At 35.2% G+C, this 18,588-nt stretch overlaps 1 protein-coding gene across 1 annotated transcript in view; it reads left to right on the top strand.

The window, feature by feature from the left end:
• LRRK2 (leucine rich repeat kinase 2) overlaps nucleotides 1-18,588 on the top strand; it is a 178,856-nt gene that overhangs the window by 111,429 nt on the left and 48,839 nt on the right. The window contains 6 exon segments of the mRNA XM_037846387.1: nucleotides 1,837-2,024; nucleotides 2,627-2,781; nucleotides 10,392-10,538; nucleotides 10,682-10,873; nucleotides 11,521-11,667; nucleotides 15,338-15,438. Coding sequence (XP_037702315.1) covers nucleotides 1,837-2,024; nucleotides 2,627-2,781; nucleotides 10,392-10,538; nucleotides 10,682-10,873; nucleotides 11,521-11,667; nucleotides 15,338-15,438 — 930 coding nt within the window.

Genomic DNA, 18,588 nt, shown 5'->3' with positions numbered 1-18,588 from the left:
CAGATGGGGACAGAGGTTGAATAATTTATCCAAAAAATTACACAGCCAGGAAGAGGTAGAGTTAGAATTTCAAACCAAGTAGTTTGATTCTAGTGCCTATAAACTTACACCTAGGATAAAATGCCCCAAATTATATTTTCTCAAAATTCACTCATTTGAAAATATTTATTCAGCACTTTCTGTTTTCCAGTTATTGTTTTGGTGCTTGGGTTATGGCAGTGGACAAAACAAGGAAAGGGTAATTGTGGACCTGGCACTCAAAACAGGAGCAAATAACCAATAAATGAATATATAATACGTGAGGTGGTGCTGAGTTCTCAAAGAAAATACACATTACAGTTGGGGATAGAGAGTAAGTGGTCAAGAGAATGACTAATACTTTAAAAAAACAAATGGCAAATAATTTTCCCTACTATCTAAATTGTATGAGCAATCTGGAACTGCTGCAAAGTTCACACTACGGCACAAGTCCCAAATTACAGATTTTAGTATTTACAGACCCATTATACATTGTTGTTAGATACCATTATGTTTAACCATTCATTCAGTCATTATCCAGTAAACATTATATGTTCAAAATAGAGATATAGAGATGAGTAAGGCAAGTTCTTTAACCTAAGGATTTTACAATCCAATATTTTACCCAACTACATAATAAGGTAAATAAAGTTTGCTCATATTTTAAGTATCCCTTAAAAAATTATAGATCTATGTAAAAAATCAAGCACAAACCTTTTTAAAAAATGAATTTATCTAAATAAAACAAATTAGAACAAGTAGATAATAATGAATAACCTAATGGGGCTTTCTCTGTCATGTCAGAGTCAAACTTTGCAAGCCTTATATTCATTATCTTGTTTCATTCTCACAACAATCTGAGAGGCAGTCACTTTTATTATCTCATTTACAGAAAATGATTATATACCTTTCCCAAGGTCACACAGCTAGTAAGAAGCAGAGCCTGGATTTGAACCTGAGTTCTTCTGACTTTTATTCTTACATTATGATTATAATGAAAGCTCAGAATATGGCATCTACATCAGAAACAACTGTGTTGTTTGTTACAAAAGCAGGTTCCCAGGTCTTATCCCAAATCTATGGACTGACATAGGCTGTGGGAGTGGAGTCTAGCAAAATGGGTAGTTACTTTGTTTGAGAACCACTAAACCCACTCACTGCTCCTTTTATCATTGATGGAAACCATCTCTTATTGTGTATATGTATTATTTCAATTGTTAATATAGTCTGGAAGATAATTTCCCTAGGAAAAAATTGTTGATCCTTCAATAAGAATGTGGGGTATTGGATTAATCTGTAAATTGGAGCTAAGAAAATGTTTGAGGCTCACTAGTTTCAGAGGAACTCAGTAATTTCTGAACTGAATTCATTCCCTTTATTCAAACAAATGCTTTTTTTTTTTTTTTTTTTTTTTTTTTTGGCCTGGAAGAGAGAGAGGTCATTTTCTGGTTGCTATGGGGGAAATAAAAACATGAAAAGCTATAGGTCCTAACCTTAAGGAAATGAGACAAGGAGGTATTTTCAGGGATTTTTCAAACAGTGATGTAATTACGTTTTATTGAAGGCATGGGATTGTCAACTCTGAAACAGAAGACTCAGAGAAACCCGCTGTGGGGGGTACTAGTGTGGAGCAGATGGGCTGGGGGTGATGGCTGCTGGGCTGCTAGCTAGGTGGGTGCTGGAGAAATTAGGTCCTTCGGTTGTACTTGGCAGTTCATTTGGATCATTTTCACTGAGCAAAGAGACACAAAATTACTTAAATTCTGAGCTTTTTAGAAAAAAAAGTCCAGTCATTATTTATGAATTTAAATTTTTCAGATTTTGACAGTGAAAGTGGAAGGCTTTCCGAAACATCCTAAGGGGATTATTTCACGTAGAGATGTGGAAAAATTCCTTTCAAAGAAAAAGAGATTTCCAAAGAACTACATGTCACAGTACTTTAAACTCCTAGAAAAATTCCAGATTGCCTTGCCAATAGGAGAAGAATATTTACTGGTTCCAAGCAGGTAAAACAAAACTTAAAATTATCCTATGGGAATTCACCATCTATAATATTGTTTTAATTGTCAAAGTAACTTTGGTCTATGATATTTGTATTTTTGCTTTTTAATGAAAACACTGCATTTGACACTTGAAAAATACATTAAATGGCATGCATATAATTACTATTTGGTTTAAAAGACTTAAATTATTCAAGATAGGTAAATAGTGGAGATGTTTAGATATGTATGGTACTTATATATATATTTATACATGGTGCTTTTAGAGAGTTACATTTTGGGGGAGGGAGACAGCAAATTTTCAGCAGACTATTAAGAGAATTTGTGGAATTGATGGCAGTGATTTTTCAGAGGAGAGAGATATCACAAATAAAATTGCATTGTTTGATGGATAGCAGCCTGTGCCAAAAATAGATATAATTTTATTCTATGCTATGTATTTTTTCAAGCTTTATATATTCAAATGTCTGTAACAAATTGTAATAATTTATATATTGGAGTATATAGGATTACTGAAACAAAATTTCATGCATCTACTACATCTCAGCATGCATTTGAATTAAGTATTTTAGTGAAACTATGAAACAGTGGTGTCCTTTTTCCTTTAGTTTGTCTGACCAGAGGCCTGTGATAGAGCTTCCTCATTGTGAAAACTCCGAAATTATCATTCGACTATATGAAATGCCATATTTTCCAATGGGATTTTGGTCAAGATTAATCAATCGATTACTTGAAATTTCACCTTACATGCTTTCAGGAAGAGGTATGTATTTAATATAGACATAATGTTTAGAGAGATAATGGGGGAAAGTATATTAAAATTAATAGTCATTTCTAATATTTACTTGTTTAGAAGACAGTTAAAATCAGAAAATAAGCCCATCGCACTCAGAGTGGCCAGTATATACATGTGCACATAAAAGCTCATGTGATTTGTCTAGAAGAAAATTTCTCAGGTCCTCACAAAAGGCCATTTGTTCTTATTTCAAACACTGTCTAACAATTATGAAAACCTTATTTTTCAAGCCAAAACAAACCAGAAGCAGCAATTTTAAAAGGTGGGGATTGCTGGAAAGAGCCATTGGTTTAAATATTTTAAACACTCACATACACACACACACACCCCACACACATACAAACACAAACTAATGAACAACAACAAAAAATGCCATTGACTAGCCATGGATTTGAGGGGAGGTTTTCTAAAAAATAAGCTCAACAAGTGTAACAGTCCAGGACCATTCAGTATAGGGATGGTGATAGCTCTATTCTGCTGCACAAACTGAGGAATTTACAAAAAAGAACAAAAATGTGTGTTTATAATGCTAGCTCTTCCTTTTGGAAAAACAAGAGGCTGTAGTGCTTCAAAGGGAAAATATCATTTTGGGGGGAGATAAGATTCAGTTTCATGCAGGTACATTCTGAAATAAACCTTATTTTATAAGGAGTTAATCAACACATGGTGTCTTAGTTTCCTAGGGCTGCTGTATCAAAGTACCACAAACAGAATGCCTCAAAACAACGGAATGTAATTGTTGCACGGTTTTAGAGGCTAGAAGTCTGAAATCAAGATATCGGCAGGGCTGTTGTCCATTTAAAACCTGTACGGGAGAACCCTTTCTTGCCTCTTCTGACTTTTGATATTTGCTGGCAATCCTTGGCATTCCTTAGCTTGTAGATGCATCACCCCAATCTCTGTCTCCTCCATCTCCATCTTCGCATGGCCTTCTCCTTGGTGTCTGTCTGTGTATCTAAATTTCCTCTTCTTAGAAGGACACCAGTTATATTGGATCAGGGCTCACGCTAATCTAATTTGGCCTCATTTTAACTTGTCACATCTTCAAAAGCCATATTTCCAAATAAGGTCACATTCACGAGGTTGGGAATTAGGACTTTAATGTGCTTTTTTGGAGGAAATAGTTCATCCCCAACAGGGAGTTTAACTGCACTAAGACAGTGAAGAAGTTTTGGTGTTAGCATGGTCACAGATTTCTTTTTAAAGGTTTCATGAAATTATGATGATTCTCCTTCTTCATTTATTAAGCATATTGAACTGCTTTGCACTATGAACCTGAACTGCTGGGCATTTTGTTTTATTTTCTTGCAAATTTAAGGAGAAAATATTTAATATCATATTTAATAGATATGGATGATGATTCTGGATGTATCTTTTTTTCCCACCCCAAAGAGAAAGAGTTTAATTCTATGTGTGCAGCAGGATAGCAGATGGCCTATCAGCCCCAAAATCTGTCTACCGGAGTCTAGGAGTTAAGGACTTTTATGGATTCAAGCAAGGGGAGACGGAGTTGTTACCACTGCAATATCAAGTACAAACAGGGCTGAGACTAGGCTAGAATAACCATTATAAAAGTATGTATAAACAAGGTTGAGACTAGTTGAGTTTCAGTAATTTCTGGTATTAACTTCTGCCTATTGTACAATATTGAAAGAAAAGCATCTATATAATGATCCAGTAATCAATCATTTGTTAATTCTTAATTTCCTGGTTACAATTCCTCCCTTTTGTTTTTGTCCATTCCCTGATTTTGAGAGATATCTGGGCAACTTCTTTGTTGTGAAAAGGGTTGTCGACCTTGTGGGATAGATGAATGAAGCTGGTTGTCATTCTTGGAGAGACTGGTACCTTGGGGTTTCGGAATGTAACTGGTATAGGAACAATCTGGAGGCTTTAAATCTTTGAAAAATAAACTTAATAAGTAAACTGAAAATTATACGTTTAAGTAAAAGAAGTAAAAGGAGGTTATTTGTAACTGTGTTACACTGGGTAAATAACTTTTTATAGATTTTAGATAGAACCTGTCATATTCCTTAAGGTTTTCAGGAATGGTGTTGGCAATATATGGCCGAGACCTGCATAAGAGTAACCTCCAGAATGATCTTTCAACTCTTATTTGAAATCTCTTAGCCACTGAAACTTTACTTCTTTTCCTCCTTTAGATCACGAATCCACTGCTAAACACATGGTGTCAGGGAAGTTTACACCCGAAAGTCATGTCACATGTGGGGGGAAGGTAGTGAGTTTATTTGCAGAGTTTGGCTTAGAGAAAGAGACTACATTTGAGTAATTTGGAGATTTTCAGGGAGTGACTCCTAGGCATTATGTCATATTAGGCAGGGCTCATGTATTTTGGAATAAATTAGGAGTTCCTATTGCTTGAATTCCCCAGATGGGGAAGTTTATAGTTCCATGCTTTCTTTCCCTTGTGCCCAAGGGACCTTGCAAATACTTTTTCATTTTATGCCCCAAACCCTCCAGAATACATCAAGGTATTTACATCAACTTGTACAGAATACTATGAGCTTATTCCCTATTCTAAGTTCCATGCCACATAAAGCTGAATTAGATTGTTTAAATAAACTGACCAGACAGGTTAAATTAGATAGTGTGCCACAGAAAATTTGAATTTTGGATAAAATAAATCTCTCCTCCTTTGGTCTCACGCAGAAATTAAACTCTTAAAATACAGACAATATCATCTTTTACCCTGTATTCTGATTTATTTTAGTCCTAACCAGATCAGCCTCATTTACATCCCTAATTGAAGTCTAATCTTTTCAGCTTCTTTAATGGTTGCTATATAGGGTGATGTTGCTTCTTTAGTACTTTTTTAGAGATACAGAACTCAGATGCCTGAGTCTGAGTCTCAGATATCACACTGATAACCAAAGTTCCTGGGAGCTACCAAGTTATACACAAATTACAAAGCATCTCAGAATTTAGAAATAACAGAGCTCAGGAATAAGTGCGACCACCAAGAGCTTATGATCTAGGCTCTAATTTTCTTATAAGCATTTTCTAAATGAACCTATTTCCAGAAATAAAAACATTTGACAGTTGACTTATGTTGGGGTCATCAACCACAACCCATAGCAGAAGTTTTGTCCTATCTCACTTTACACATATACCAGGGTTATGCTAATTAACAGGGAGAACATAATTTACATACTTGCCTTGCTTCTCTTTTAAAGTCCATTTTTGTTTACCATATTTACTTACAGAGAAGCATTAGAGCAAGGTAGTATAATAACAGATAACTTTGGTTGTTTCCATAATCTGTGTCAGTATCAGGATGGATAACATTTCAGCCACGCAAATTTAGCTAACAGAAGGATAGAAAATCCCTTTTACTTACTGTAATACCTCCCAAACACTTCCTGTGTAATATGTTAAACTATTTTAGCACCTTGCTTTTACAAGGTAAAAGAACAAATCCTTCGCAACAGTTTGAAATAAAAGACATCCTTTAGGTTTCGATTTTGGGAAGGCAAAATGTCAAAAGTTGTCAGGTTTGAACACTATGCTAAACAGGAAAATGGATTACTGTGAAACAATATATGGTTCCTTGTTTAACCAAAGTGATAACAAAAAGTCTTCTAAAATGAGGGGTGATAAGGTCAACATAAACATCAACAAGGATATTATTCTGATATGACAGAATTTTTGTCTTCTAGAAGGAATACTCAGATGGTTAAGAAAAACTTTCTATAACCTTTCATTAAGAGCAGACCAACAATCTGCATTATTTTAACAGAGAGGAAACTAAACTCCAGTTTTGTATGAATACACAGACACAAAAAGCTCTTACAAAATATTATAAACAAGCCTATCAAAATTTTGGTTAGCATTGACTATGGCAAACAGAATTCACTTTCACAGCCTTCTAGAACTTTCCATAACCATTCAGGTCTTGTCTTACACATTAAAACTAGCCGTTTACAAAACCACACTCCTTTAAACAAGCTTATCAAATTTTAGTCAGCATTGACTATGACAAACAAAATTCACTTCAACAAACTTCCACAACTTTCCACACTTACCCAGGCTTTGTTTTACACATTCTTGAGGACAGAACTACACTCCTTTCTCTGACAAAACAAATCCTATATACTTAATGTACCTGCGTACCTTAAGTTACCAAAAAGATCTTTGATACTGTCTTTAAACATCCTATAAAGCATAATTATTTTAAAAATAATTTGTCAGGCTAATAATTTAATTTTATTAAACACAGAGTTACATTTTTCACCATCTTAAAGTTCTAATAGACATAATGCTCCTTTTTCTGTTAGAGGTTAAAAATCTGTTTTCATAATATCCTAAAATTATGAACAACCTCAAAAGCATCGAATTCTGGAAAATATTCATCAGTTGTTTAATTTGTTCCAAGCATAAATTCAGGAAAAGGTTTCCATTGCTCTCAAGGACATTTCTCTTACTAACTGAAATTTGGCAATTAGATCTTATTCAATTACTCCTATCCCAAGGCTATTTATATTTTAATAATGATTTGTTTATTGCAATTACCACTGCAAAACAATTATTGGAAAAAAAATTTTGATTGAGAATTCTCTTGGAACAAACATGGCCTATTCCACAACATTTCCTCTGTGCCTACCATTTCTAACCTCCAGGCCCAGTAGAAAAAATTCTAAACCAAGCCGACCCTCCCCATCTTTTCACATCTAACCCTTCTTCCATAGCTGCCGTAATTGGTTAGGCCCTGGGGGCAAGGGTAGGTGAGGCAGAAAGAATGAGACTCGGTTTTAAAAGTTTTAAATGAGGGTGGTGGGATTTAAGGCCCCTAAGGAGGCCTTAGTGTTGGTGAGCATTCCTATGCCCTTCTTTTTTTTTTTAGTGCAGTTTTAGTTGGGGTATATTCACATACCATACAATCATCCAAAGTGTATAATCAGTTGTTCACAGTATTATTAAATAGTTATGCATTTATCACCACAATTTTTTGAACATTTTCATTACTCTAAGAAATAAAAATGAAAATAAGAATAAAAATAAAAGTATGAAAAAACACCCAAAACATCTCATACTCCTCCCCCCCCCATTATTCATTTACTTTTTGTCTTTTTTCTACTCATCTGTCCATACCCTGGATAAAGGGATTGTGAGCCACAAGGTTTTCACAGTGACACAGTTACACCATGTAGTTATACCATCATCTTCAGTACTCAGTGCTACTGGGTTGCAGTTCAACAGTTTCAGGTATTTCCGTCTAGCTATTCCAATACACTAAAAACTAAAAAGGGATAACTATATAATGCATAAGAATAACCTCCAGAGTGACCTCTTTATTCCATTTGAAATCTCTCAACCACTGAAACTATTCTGTTTTATTTCTCTTCCCCCTTTTGGACAAGAAAGCTTTCTCAATCCCCCGATGCCAATCCATGCTCATCCCTAGGAGTCATGTCCCAAGTTGCCAGGATGATTTACATTCCTGGAAGTCCCTTTGCCCTTCTTTTAATAGTTTCCAGTTATTAGATCTACTTCACCTAAGGCTGTGTCTTTGCCACTTCCAGAGGCAGCCCTCTGCTGCCTTCTGGAACTTTTAGAGGGCAGTTTCTTTCCAATGCCCAGGTTTGTTTACAGTAATTACAAAACTAAGGCTTTGAACTCTGGTGCCTAGAGGATTTTTTTTGGGGGGGGCGGACTCCAGGAGTGCTAATTTATTTTAATATATAAGAAATATGTATATATTTATGTGTGTATGTAATACACACACATTTATCTTTTTTAGCAATTCTAAGAGAGCACTTTTAAGAATTTTTGTTTGCCAATTTGGTATTACTATACAGAGACAGGAAAATATACATTGCACAAACATACACAAGTAGAAAGTTAGACACACAAAAAACCCAGAAACACAGAAATATTAAACTCACTGATTTGAACCCTACTTTTTTATCCTTTCTGGTGTGCTTGTACATTATAAAACCTCTCGGGCCTCCCTGTACTTCTATTACTATAGGCACTTGCCAGAGGGATAGAAGTTTTGCCAGTGGCTCTGCTGCTGGTTTTAGAAAGCAGCCCTGGCAGAATTGAGTATAGTATGGGAGGGGGAGACCATTTCTATCTCAGGCTCTTTTACCTTGGATGAAGAGGGATACAGAGGAGGAAGAGGTGGGGGAACTTCCTCCTTTCCTGATTTGTTGGCCCCTCAGTTACAGGGTGTGGGTGGAGCAGAGTCAAGAGTCACTAAACGTTCTAGTAGATCTTATGGATTTGAATCAGGAAGGACATTTTTCTTTTCTCCACTAAGCTTTACAGGTAAAATTTTATATTTTCTCATTAACATTGATTGCTGGAAGACACAAATAAAGGACTATACATATCTCATCTCATCCCATTTCTGCTCTCTCGAAGAGCAACTCTAACTTAAATACAGTGTTCTTTTCTACAGAGCCATTCTCAGGCCATTTCTTTCCTGATTCTAAATCATATTGAGGCCAGACTACATTACAGAAATAAACTATTCCTTGTTGTTTCATAGGCTTATAACTAAAATCTTTACAACTTTTCAAAATACAGCCCAAAGGGCTACATTTAGCATGCTACCAGAATTTGAATTTCCCATTCTAAGAATTTCGGTAATCAGTAACCCAACAGGAACACTTGACCAGTACAAACACAACAACAAACCAACTAGCAATTCATGCAGACACTTAACACTTTTATATTTAAGTAACACACCAATTAATAACAACCAGCACACCAATTAATAATTAAATAAGCTTTGAATACTTACTGTATCTAAGTAACACGTCAATTAACAGTTAAATAGGCATCAAACACTTTATTTCATTAAATGCCAATACTTATTGGATTACTTCTTTCCCAGGAGTATACTCAACAGATCGACTCAGGTCAGGGCCTCAAACCCTGTACGGAATGATACTCAGAAAACAGAAAGGTGTAGAGGTCGGAGCAAGGGGGATCATTCTGGAAGTGTGGGACTCAGGGCCTCAAGCCCAGGTCCAGGGAACACGAGCCACTGTACTAACTTCCCGATGTACTTTTACCTTGATGACCACTCAGCCTGTCCAATGTCCAGACATGGAACTGGAAACTTTCTCTCTTTGAAGCTTTTTAAGGCACTGAGGGTCTGGAGTGCTGGTAGAGTAGAGAAAAACCCAGTTGCTGAGCCTCTACAGTAAAAGAGTCTAGCGGCCACAAAAGGCTAATCGGTTACTGTGTTTACCTGTCCCTCTGGGGCCCCAGAACTTCAGACAGTGGGACTCGTGATTCTTAGGAGTCTTTGTCCCTTCTTGGGTCGGCAAATTGATACCAAACAAAAGTGGTGGGTTCTCTGCCTGAGACATGTAACAGCCAATCCATGACGCTGGGGTTTCAGAGAGAGAAGGGGTTTAATGCTACTCACACCAGGAGAGTAGATGGCCTACTGGTCCAAAAATCTGTCTCTGGAGGTATCTTTAAAGAACCCAATATGTTGTTTCACTTGTGCTATTGTCACTTGTGTTGTGTGCAATATTTTTTTTTTTGAATTTATAATGTAGTTAATAGTTAACAGATACATTTGGGTCCTTTTAAACTTTCAGAACGAGCCCTTCGCCCAAACAGAATGTACTGGCGACAAGGCATCTACTTGAATTGGTCTCCTGAAGCTTATTGTTTGGTAGGATCTGAAGTCTTAGACAATCATCTGGAGAGTTTCTTAAAAATTACAGTTCCTTCTTGTAGAAAAGGTAAGAAAAATAACTCAAAATTGTGAATTGTACCACTAAAGAAATCTAAGCATTTACTTTAACTCCATGGTTCCTTTTTTCTAGTTTCATAGCAGTGTAGTCTTTACTCAGGGTGTTGATGAGCTCTTCTTTGGGTTATTTAGGCTGTATTCTTTTGGGTCAAGTTGTGGATCACATTGATTCTCTCATGGAAGAATGGTTTCCTGGGCTGCTGGAGATTGATATTTGTGGTGAAGGAGAAACTCTGCTGAAGAAATGGGCATTATATAGTTTTAATGATGGTGAAGAGCATCAGAAAATTTTACTTGATGACTTGATGAAGAAAGCGGAAGAAGGTATGTGCTGACACAACTTCAGATGTTTTTAAGTGATCCTTCAATATTTGAGAACTGACATTTTAATAAATATAAAAATTTTCTTACCATAATGGACAAGTTAAAATTTATTACATTCAATTATAGTGACAGTTTAGAAAAATAGATTATATTAATCATGAATAGGATCTAGCATTATAAATTCAGAAAGACATTTGTTTCAGAGTTTACATGTTGGCTCATTGAGCAACAGAGCCCCATCTGTGGAATGGGAAGCCTAACCAAGGAGAATTATGATGAGGTTAAAATAGGTGATACATGGAAAGAACATTACCAACATACCTGTCATATAATGCATGCTGCATAAATGTGGCATAATTAGAAAATGGGTAACCACCTGGTCATCTGCAGTAGTGTAAGGCAGTTGTGAATTCTACTTCCTATTGAATTGTATCTAGGAATGAGTCTGTACAATTCTCAGTAGATAGTTATTGAGAGAACCTTTAAAATTTTCTCAAGTTTTCTAGAGAAAAAATGGGGTTGGTAATAAACCCAAGGAAGCAATTAGAAATTATAGATACGTAATTATTTTAGTAAATCAAAAGCACTAATTTATTTACATTCTTAAAAGTGATCATTATCTTACAAATCTTTTATCTGTGTCTCAGGAGACCTCCTGGTAAATCCGGATCAACCAAGGCTCACCATTCCAATATCTCAGATTGCTCCTGATTTGATTTTGGCTGACCTGCCTAGAAATATTATGTTGAATAATGATGAATTGGAATTTGAACAAGCCCCAGAATTTCTCTTAGGTAAATGGTTTTGTTGGTTTGAAAATACAAATTAGGGCATAAGAAATTTAAGTTTTTTTTCTTAAAATTGAGAAAATATCCAGATATCATTAGATTTTCACAGATTTTTTATTGTTTTCAGATGTTTGTTTATAATATGTTTTGTTTGGAATCATATATTTCAAAATGCCATGTTACACATCTGGAATTTGTTTTCCACAGACTCATGTAAATTAGGATTGAGAGGAAGACAGCATTATCCTGGAAGCACAAATATTAATGAATTATGTCCTTGCATTCACTTTAGTTGACAGGGATGAGGAAGGCAGATAAGGAGGTGTTCATTTGAGTAATGTGAAGCAGCCATTTTTCAGCCTTGAAAAGACAGAATAAGTAAAGGGAGAATACCTCTATGTATTTATAGCAGCAGTTTTTTTACTCAGTATGACAATGCTAAATTCTCATAAAAATATTCATGAAAAACAATTTGGGGTTACAAATCCAGAAGCATTAAATTGGGGCTATGTGCAAGTTCTAAACATTCTGTGAGTCATTGGGAAGACTATGGAAAGCATTGAGTTGGTTTAATCTAATGTTCTTGAAGAAGATTCTGACTTTACTTTGTGTAGTGTTTGTTGTTGTGCATGTGTATATTTAATTTTAATTAAATTACCATGAAGAGAATACTTAAAATCTGTCTTTCAGGATATAACATTATTAACCCAAATGTCCACAATTTGGTACATGACATATAATCTCCTTTGTACCTTCATTCTTCATATTGATTGGGAAGTTTAAAATGAAACTAAATGCTTTGGGGCTCTAGAAGTGAATATATTAGTAATATTAAATTAAATACTGTCAAAGCTGAATCCTTGATCTTACCAAAATCACATTTTCAAAGGATACTGGTAAGTACCATATATAGTATAACCTTGCTTTGAAGGACCCTAAAACTGACAGACACAGCTTCCAAAAATGTCCCTTTTTCCTGCATTAAGATGTGTTTCAGATTAACAAACAAGTTTTGAGCAATGTTCACAAAAGCCATTTGGAAACACTTATGTTTCATATTCCATTGATTATACAGATAGGAAAATGTTTATTTTCCTGCATTAAGATGTGTTTCAGATTGACAGACAAGTTTTGAGCAATGCTCACAAAAGCCGTTTGGAAATACCTATGTTTTATATTCCATTAATTATACAGATAGGAAAATGTTTATGTAATTACTGTTCATTATCTGTCTCCATGTTCCATAAATCCATAAATTCCATACTTATTTATGAAAAGCAGTCTGGATTAGGATTTTTCAAGCATGTCACTGTTGACCTATTGGACGGGATAATTGTTTATTATGGCAGCCGTCCTTTGCACTGTAGGGTGTTTCGCAGCATCCCTGGCCTCTACCCACTAGATGGCAGTAGTATGTCCCTTTCCCCCAAGGGATGACAATAAAAAATGTCCCAAGATATTGCCAAATGCCCCTGGGAATGGGTGGACAATATTGCCCCTGGCTGAGAATCACTGATACAGACAGATTGGTATATCCTTCTAAAAACAGTTTTCCCATTAAGAGTCTCAGATATCTTTATGCTATGATGATCTGGTGGAGATCATTTGTGCCTGCCAACTCCCTATCCTATTCTGTTGCTGGGAAGGAATGAATTACAAGTCTTTTTTAGTCCTTTCCATCATAGATAATAGTAACTGTTATGCATTGACTAATATGACACATTTTAATAGATTTGTGAATATTAATAGACTTGGTTTGGGCATATATTTTAAAATATATATTTTTTTGTCTGTGTATGTATGTGCGTGTGATTCTGGAGAGTAGTGTGGTGCATTTCCTCTTTGAGGGACTATTTTTGGAGAGCCACAATAGACAGGTACTTTAATGGTGAAATTTGTTGGGGTAGGAAGGGTCTTGCCTTTAATTTTCTTTCTACCTAGTTGTCACAAATACAAAATAGCAGTCCTTAACCTTGTTTCTAGCCCAGGTCACCTGAAGAATATTACAGAACATACTTCATTTTAATATGATAGTGATTGGCAAAGACGGAAGGCCTTTGAAAAATTAAAAATCTCTACTTCTCCCATGTGAATTTCTGATGTATCTCCTTAGGATGTGTTCCTTCTCTCTGCTCCATTAAATTTTTTCCTTGTTGTTGATAGTTGTCCATATTGAGGAAAACCAGAACAGGATACATCTATTTAAGTTTCCATCTTTTCTACCCATTCCCCTTTCCCTTCATTTTCCCTTTCCCTTCCACTTGCTTCCCTCTCCCGTTAACTCAATCCTATTTCTGATTCCACTACTCAACTGTTGCTATAGACTTCAGTTCCCCCCTTCAAATTCTCTTCCCAACATTGGTATTAACTTGTGTTTTTGAAAGTTAAATATTTATTGAGTACTGGAGGGGTGGAATGAGAAGATACCAAGACTGAAAGACACAGATGCTTTCAAAATGTTTATAATCTAGTAGAAGATACAAGACATATGCTCAAATGAATAATTTGCTTTTTTTAATGTAAATTGTTTCTGAGCTTAAATAGTGTATGCATATATATGCTTATTGTAGAGATTTCAAAAAATACACAATAGGTAGAAGCTCTCTCCCAAAGATGCATAATTACACTGCTTGGAAAGAATACCTTTTAACATTGCTGTATATCCTTCTAGCTTTTTCTTGTTCAATCACTTCCATACATCAAATGACTACATTTTAAGGCACTATTTAAGTACCATAAATTTATACAAATAAGGGTTTGTTGTATGTTAGTGGAGAATAATATTGCATGGGGTTGACCATCGTTGGTGTTTCTATATGTATGGGGCCTTACAGGCTTAATAAATCCCCAGAGGTTGAGAGGATTGAATAGCAGAGCCATTCAAGTAATGACATGAGCAAAGATTTGGAGGCCTGAAGATTAAAGCATGTTCAGGAAATTTCGGTTATCCCTGTTTGTCTAGCTCAGTGGTTCTCAACCCTGGTCTGCTCATTACTATCATCTGGGTTGTTAAAGAACAAACAAGCAAGCAAAATCTAACTTCTGGTACCCCCATGAAATAATTAGATCAGAATCTGTGAGGGTTGAACTTAGATATTTGTATTCTTAAGAAACGCCTCGGATACACTGTGTAATGTATGGACTGAGAGGAGAACTATTGGAGCAGAGCCCAGAGAATGAGAAGTAAAATGAGACAAAGATAGAGAGGAAATTTGGTGCCCCATTATGAATATGAAGTGGGGTTTGGATTTCATTTAGCAAGTAATATGGCAAAATTTGCTTTTGAGCAGGAGAGTGACACAGTCAAAGTGGAATTACAGGGAAATTAATTTGGTGGGAGAGTATAGAATGAATTTGAGATAATGAGCAGTCTAGGCAAAAGACCCAGGACACCAAATGGGTGTCGGGGCTGTGAAATGGCCTTGAGTGAAGTAGCAAAGTGGGCTGCCGGTTAGCTGTGGCAGAGTTAAAGATAATTCTTGGGTTTTGAGTCCAGAATGACAGATGAAAGAGGTGTTTGTTTGTTTGTTTGTGTTTGTGTTTGTTTTTATCAGATATATGGATATTTGATTCAGTGAAACAAGTGGGTCAGATTTCTCTTCAGCGGTTACAACTGTTATGATTTATTTAGTTTTTTTACTTGAATACTGAAGTTCTTTTCATTTCTTTTCCAAAGGTGATGGCAGTTTTGGATCAGTTTACCGAGGAGCTTATGAAGGAGAAGAAGTGGCTGTGAAGATTTTTAATAAACATACATCACTTAGGCTGTTGAGACAAGTAAGAAAGGGAATAATAGTATTACATTAACCTATTCATTGTTTATTTCCTGGAACTCTTGGTTTGTATACAATTGTGAAAAGCCAAAATGATGACCACATTTCCTCTAAAAGTTTACTTAAGTTTAATTTATGAAATTCTAACTTCGTCCTTTCTCTATGGAGTGAAGTTTTGTTTTATTTCTCACATTGAAAATAGAAGAAAAGACAGCCTTTTGAGAATTCCTATAATTGTAATTCTCAAGTCTGATGTAAATTTTTTTAGAAGAAACTTACTTACCATCTTTTACCTTAGAAACTTACTACTCAAACTACTCAAAATGTGGTCCATGGACCTGTAGCCCAACATTTACTAGAGCTTATTCGATATATAGGGTCTTGTACTTTGATTAGGGGCATATTTTGTCTCTGATTTTCCACACAAGTCAAACTTCTCTCTGCTTCCCTCTTCCTGTTTCCAGACTTGCTGTTGAGCAAGCTCCTGACTTCAGGTCCTGTTTTCCTCAGTGTACTTTTCTTTTCTTCATTTTTTTTTTTGCTTTTAAAAAAAAGTATGTATGTTCAGAGTGAAAGGAGCAGTTTAAAGTGTGACCTGACTTTGCTAATTTGATTGGAGATCAGTAGTCTAAAACCAACACTCTCATTGGTAAGCTTATGCCTCTCATTGTCTGGATTTATTAATTTTAGAAAGAGCCTATTGACTCCCTGCTACAAAAGAGGAGGAATGTTAGTACACTTATGTTACATCCCACTTCCCCTTTCTGTCTACTTCCCAATTTTTGAAATTATTTGTTACATTAATTTTTCTGATGTAGTGACAATTACAACTTGCAATACTTTACAGAAGTTTTATTTTTTAGCACACCAGCTATGCACCACATGTACTAACTTCTTTCTATATGGGATGAGCAAAATTACCATGATTCTTCTTGTTTTCTTCCCACCCTTGCCCTAAATTCTGTCATTTATCCTATCATTTTTATTTAAAGTTTATAACATTTATATTGTGTCCAGTAGTAGTAATTAAATTGTTTGTATTTTGTCTATAGTTAGGTTCTATAAACTGAAAATATAATTAAATTTTTTATTTGTACAGAACCAATTGTTTCTACTCTAGACAAGGAAATGTAACTTTCTGTCACCAACCTTTTTTCCCCAGTAGATTGGGATTATTCTAGATGTCAAAGTCGGGTGGATTCTCTATGTTTATGGGTTTATCATCAGTTGATAAAAATAAGACCAATTTTTAAAACCTCCTGGTTTTCTTATGCAGCTTTTTCCTTTTTTCCTGGACTTTTGGTAGTTTTTTTTTCTTTTTTTTTCTTTTCATTATTGAAAGAAAAGAGAAATACTTTCATTGTGTCTTTAAAAACTTCCAAGTTCTTAATCATACAGTTTGTATATCAGAATCTACTTTCTATTTGAGGAAATTCCTCATGTAGCCCATAACTTTCCGTTCCAAAGAGGAGAGGTGGATTTCCAGGATGCTGCATAGTGGGTAATCTATGATTTCTTATCCTAGTCCTCTTTGATAATCCCTGTATTTATTAGAACTCATGCCTTCCTGTTTCTTATATTCTCTTTTCTCTTTATGGAACAATGTCTTCAAGTATTTTTTTTTCCAGAATGTTTGTGAAGAAAATAAGTTTAGGCCTTAAATGTTAAAATTTCTTACTTTTACCCACACCCTTGATTGTTGAGAAATCTAGGTTATATTTTTTTTCTTCAAAAGTTAAAGAAAATTCCATTATTGCGCATGAGAAGTCTGATGTCAATCCATATTCATTCCTATATCGATTATCTTTTGATATATTTTTGAAAACTGAAAATTTTGTCTTTTGTATTTCTTTCTGTCCTTGGTATTCTGAAATTCCATAAGTATTGTGTTTGTATGTGGTCACTTTTCATTCCACCCACCTCATTATTTGGTTGGAAATTCTTTTCTGTTATTCTCTTCTATTGTTATTTCCTTCCCAACATTTATTAATCAGTGGCTAACATTTTCTTGAGTAGCTACTTTGTATTAGGCTAGGTGGTGTGCTAGATGGTGGGCATACAATAGCAAGCTAAACCAGTCAAGCCCTTGCTTTCCTGGAGCCTATGTTCCATTGTTACTGATTTCTCCTAGTGGAGTGTTTATTAGATGGATGATGAGCCCATTGGGTCTACGTTCCAAGTCTCTTGAGTTCCCTTTAATAGCTTTATCTGTAATCTGAGTGACTTACCTGACTGTCTTTTCCAGAATTCTAATTTAGTTTTTAAAATTGCCTCATCTACTGTTTAGACTTCCTACTGAATTTCATTTTGACAATCATATTTTTAATTTCCAGGAGTTCTTTTTATTCTTCATTTGCTTCTTTTTATAATAATTTTTTATGTGCAGTATCCCCAAGAATTTCTGTTATCAATTGAGATTTAATTTTTTTTATTCCTTTCATTATCTCTGTTTTTTTTTTTTTCTGAAGTCATTTGTTCTACTGATTCATCTTGAACTTTTCCTTTTACGTTGTTGTTTTTCCAACTTGGGTGTTTTTGGTTGACCCTTTATACTTACGAATTGAGGATGAATTCATTATTGAGGACTATGTTTATTACTAAGGTAGCTGGTATGGGTATTCTTTGCATTTGTGTAGGCTTGTTTATTGAAGATAACACTGGGTACAAAGATGGACCAAAGGCTCTGTGTTAGTGGGAGGGTATTGTTTGCAGATTACTTTCCCTGTGGGTTGTATGGGCAGAGATCACACAGGCCTGCTGAGAGCATTCATAATTGCCGAAGTAAGGAGAGCTTTCCTCTGGAGATGCTGCATTTGAGAGTATTTACATTCCTGTTTAGACTTGCATTATATATATTTTTTCCTTTCCTTTATTAGAGAAGTTGTGGGTTTACAGAACAATCATGCATAAAATACAGGTTTCTCATACCACCCCACTACTAACACCTGGCATTGGTGTGGAACATTTGTTAAAATTGATGACAGCACATTTTTATAATTGTACTATTAATTAAAGTCCTTGGTTTATCTTAGGGTTCACTGTATAGTGTTATTCCATGGATTAAAAAAAAAAAATTATTCTGTTACTATCTATATAATCTAACATTTCCCCTTTTAATCATATTCAGATATGTATTTCAGTACTGTTAATTGCA

This window comes from Choloepus didactylus, chromosome 8 (genome assembly GCF_015220235.1).
Source record: "Choloepus didactylus isolate mChoDid1 chromosome 8, mChoDid1.pri, whole genome shotgun sequence".
Classification (NCBI taxonomy): domain Eukaryota; kingdom Metazoa; phylum Chordata; class Mammalia; order Pilosa; family Megalonychidae; genus Choloepus; species Choloepus didactylus.
The sequence above is the reverse complement of the archived record's forward strand: the minus strand, read 5'-3'. Positions and strand labels throughout refer to the sequence as shown.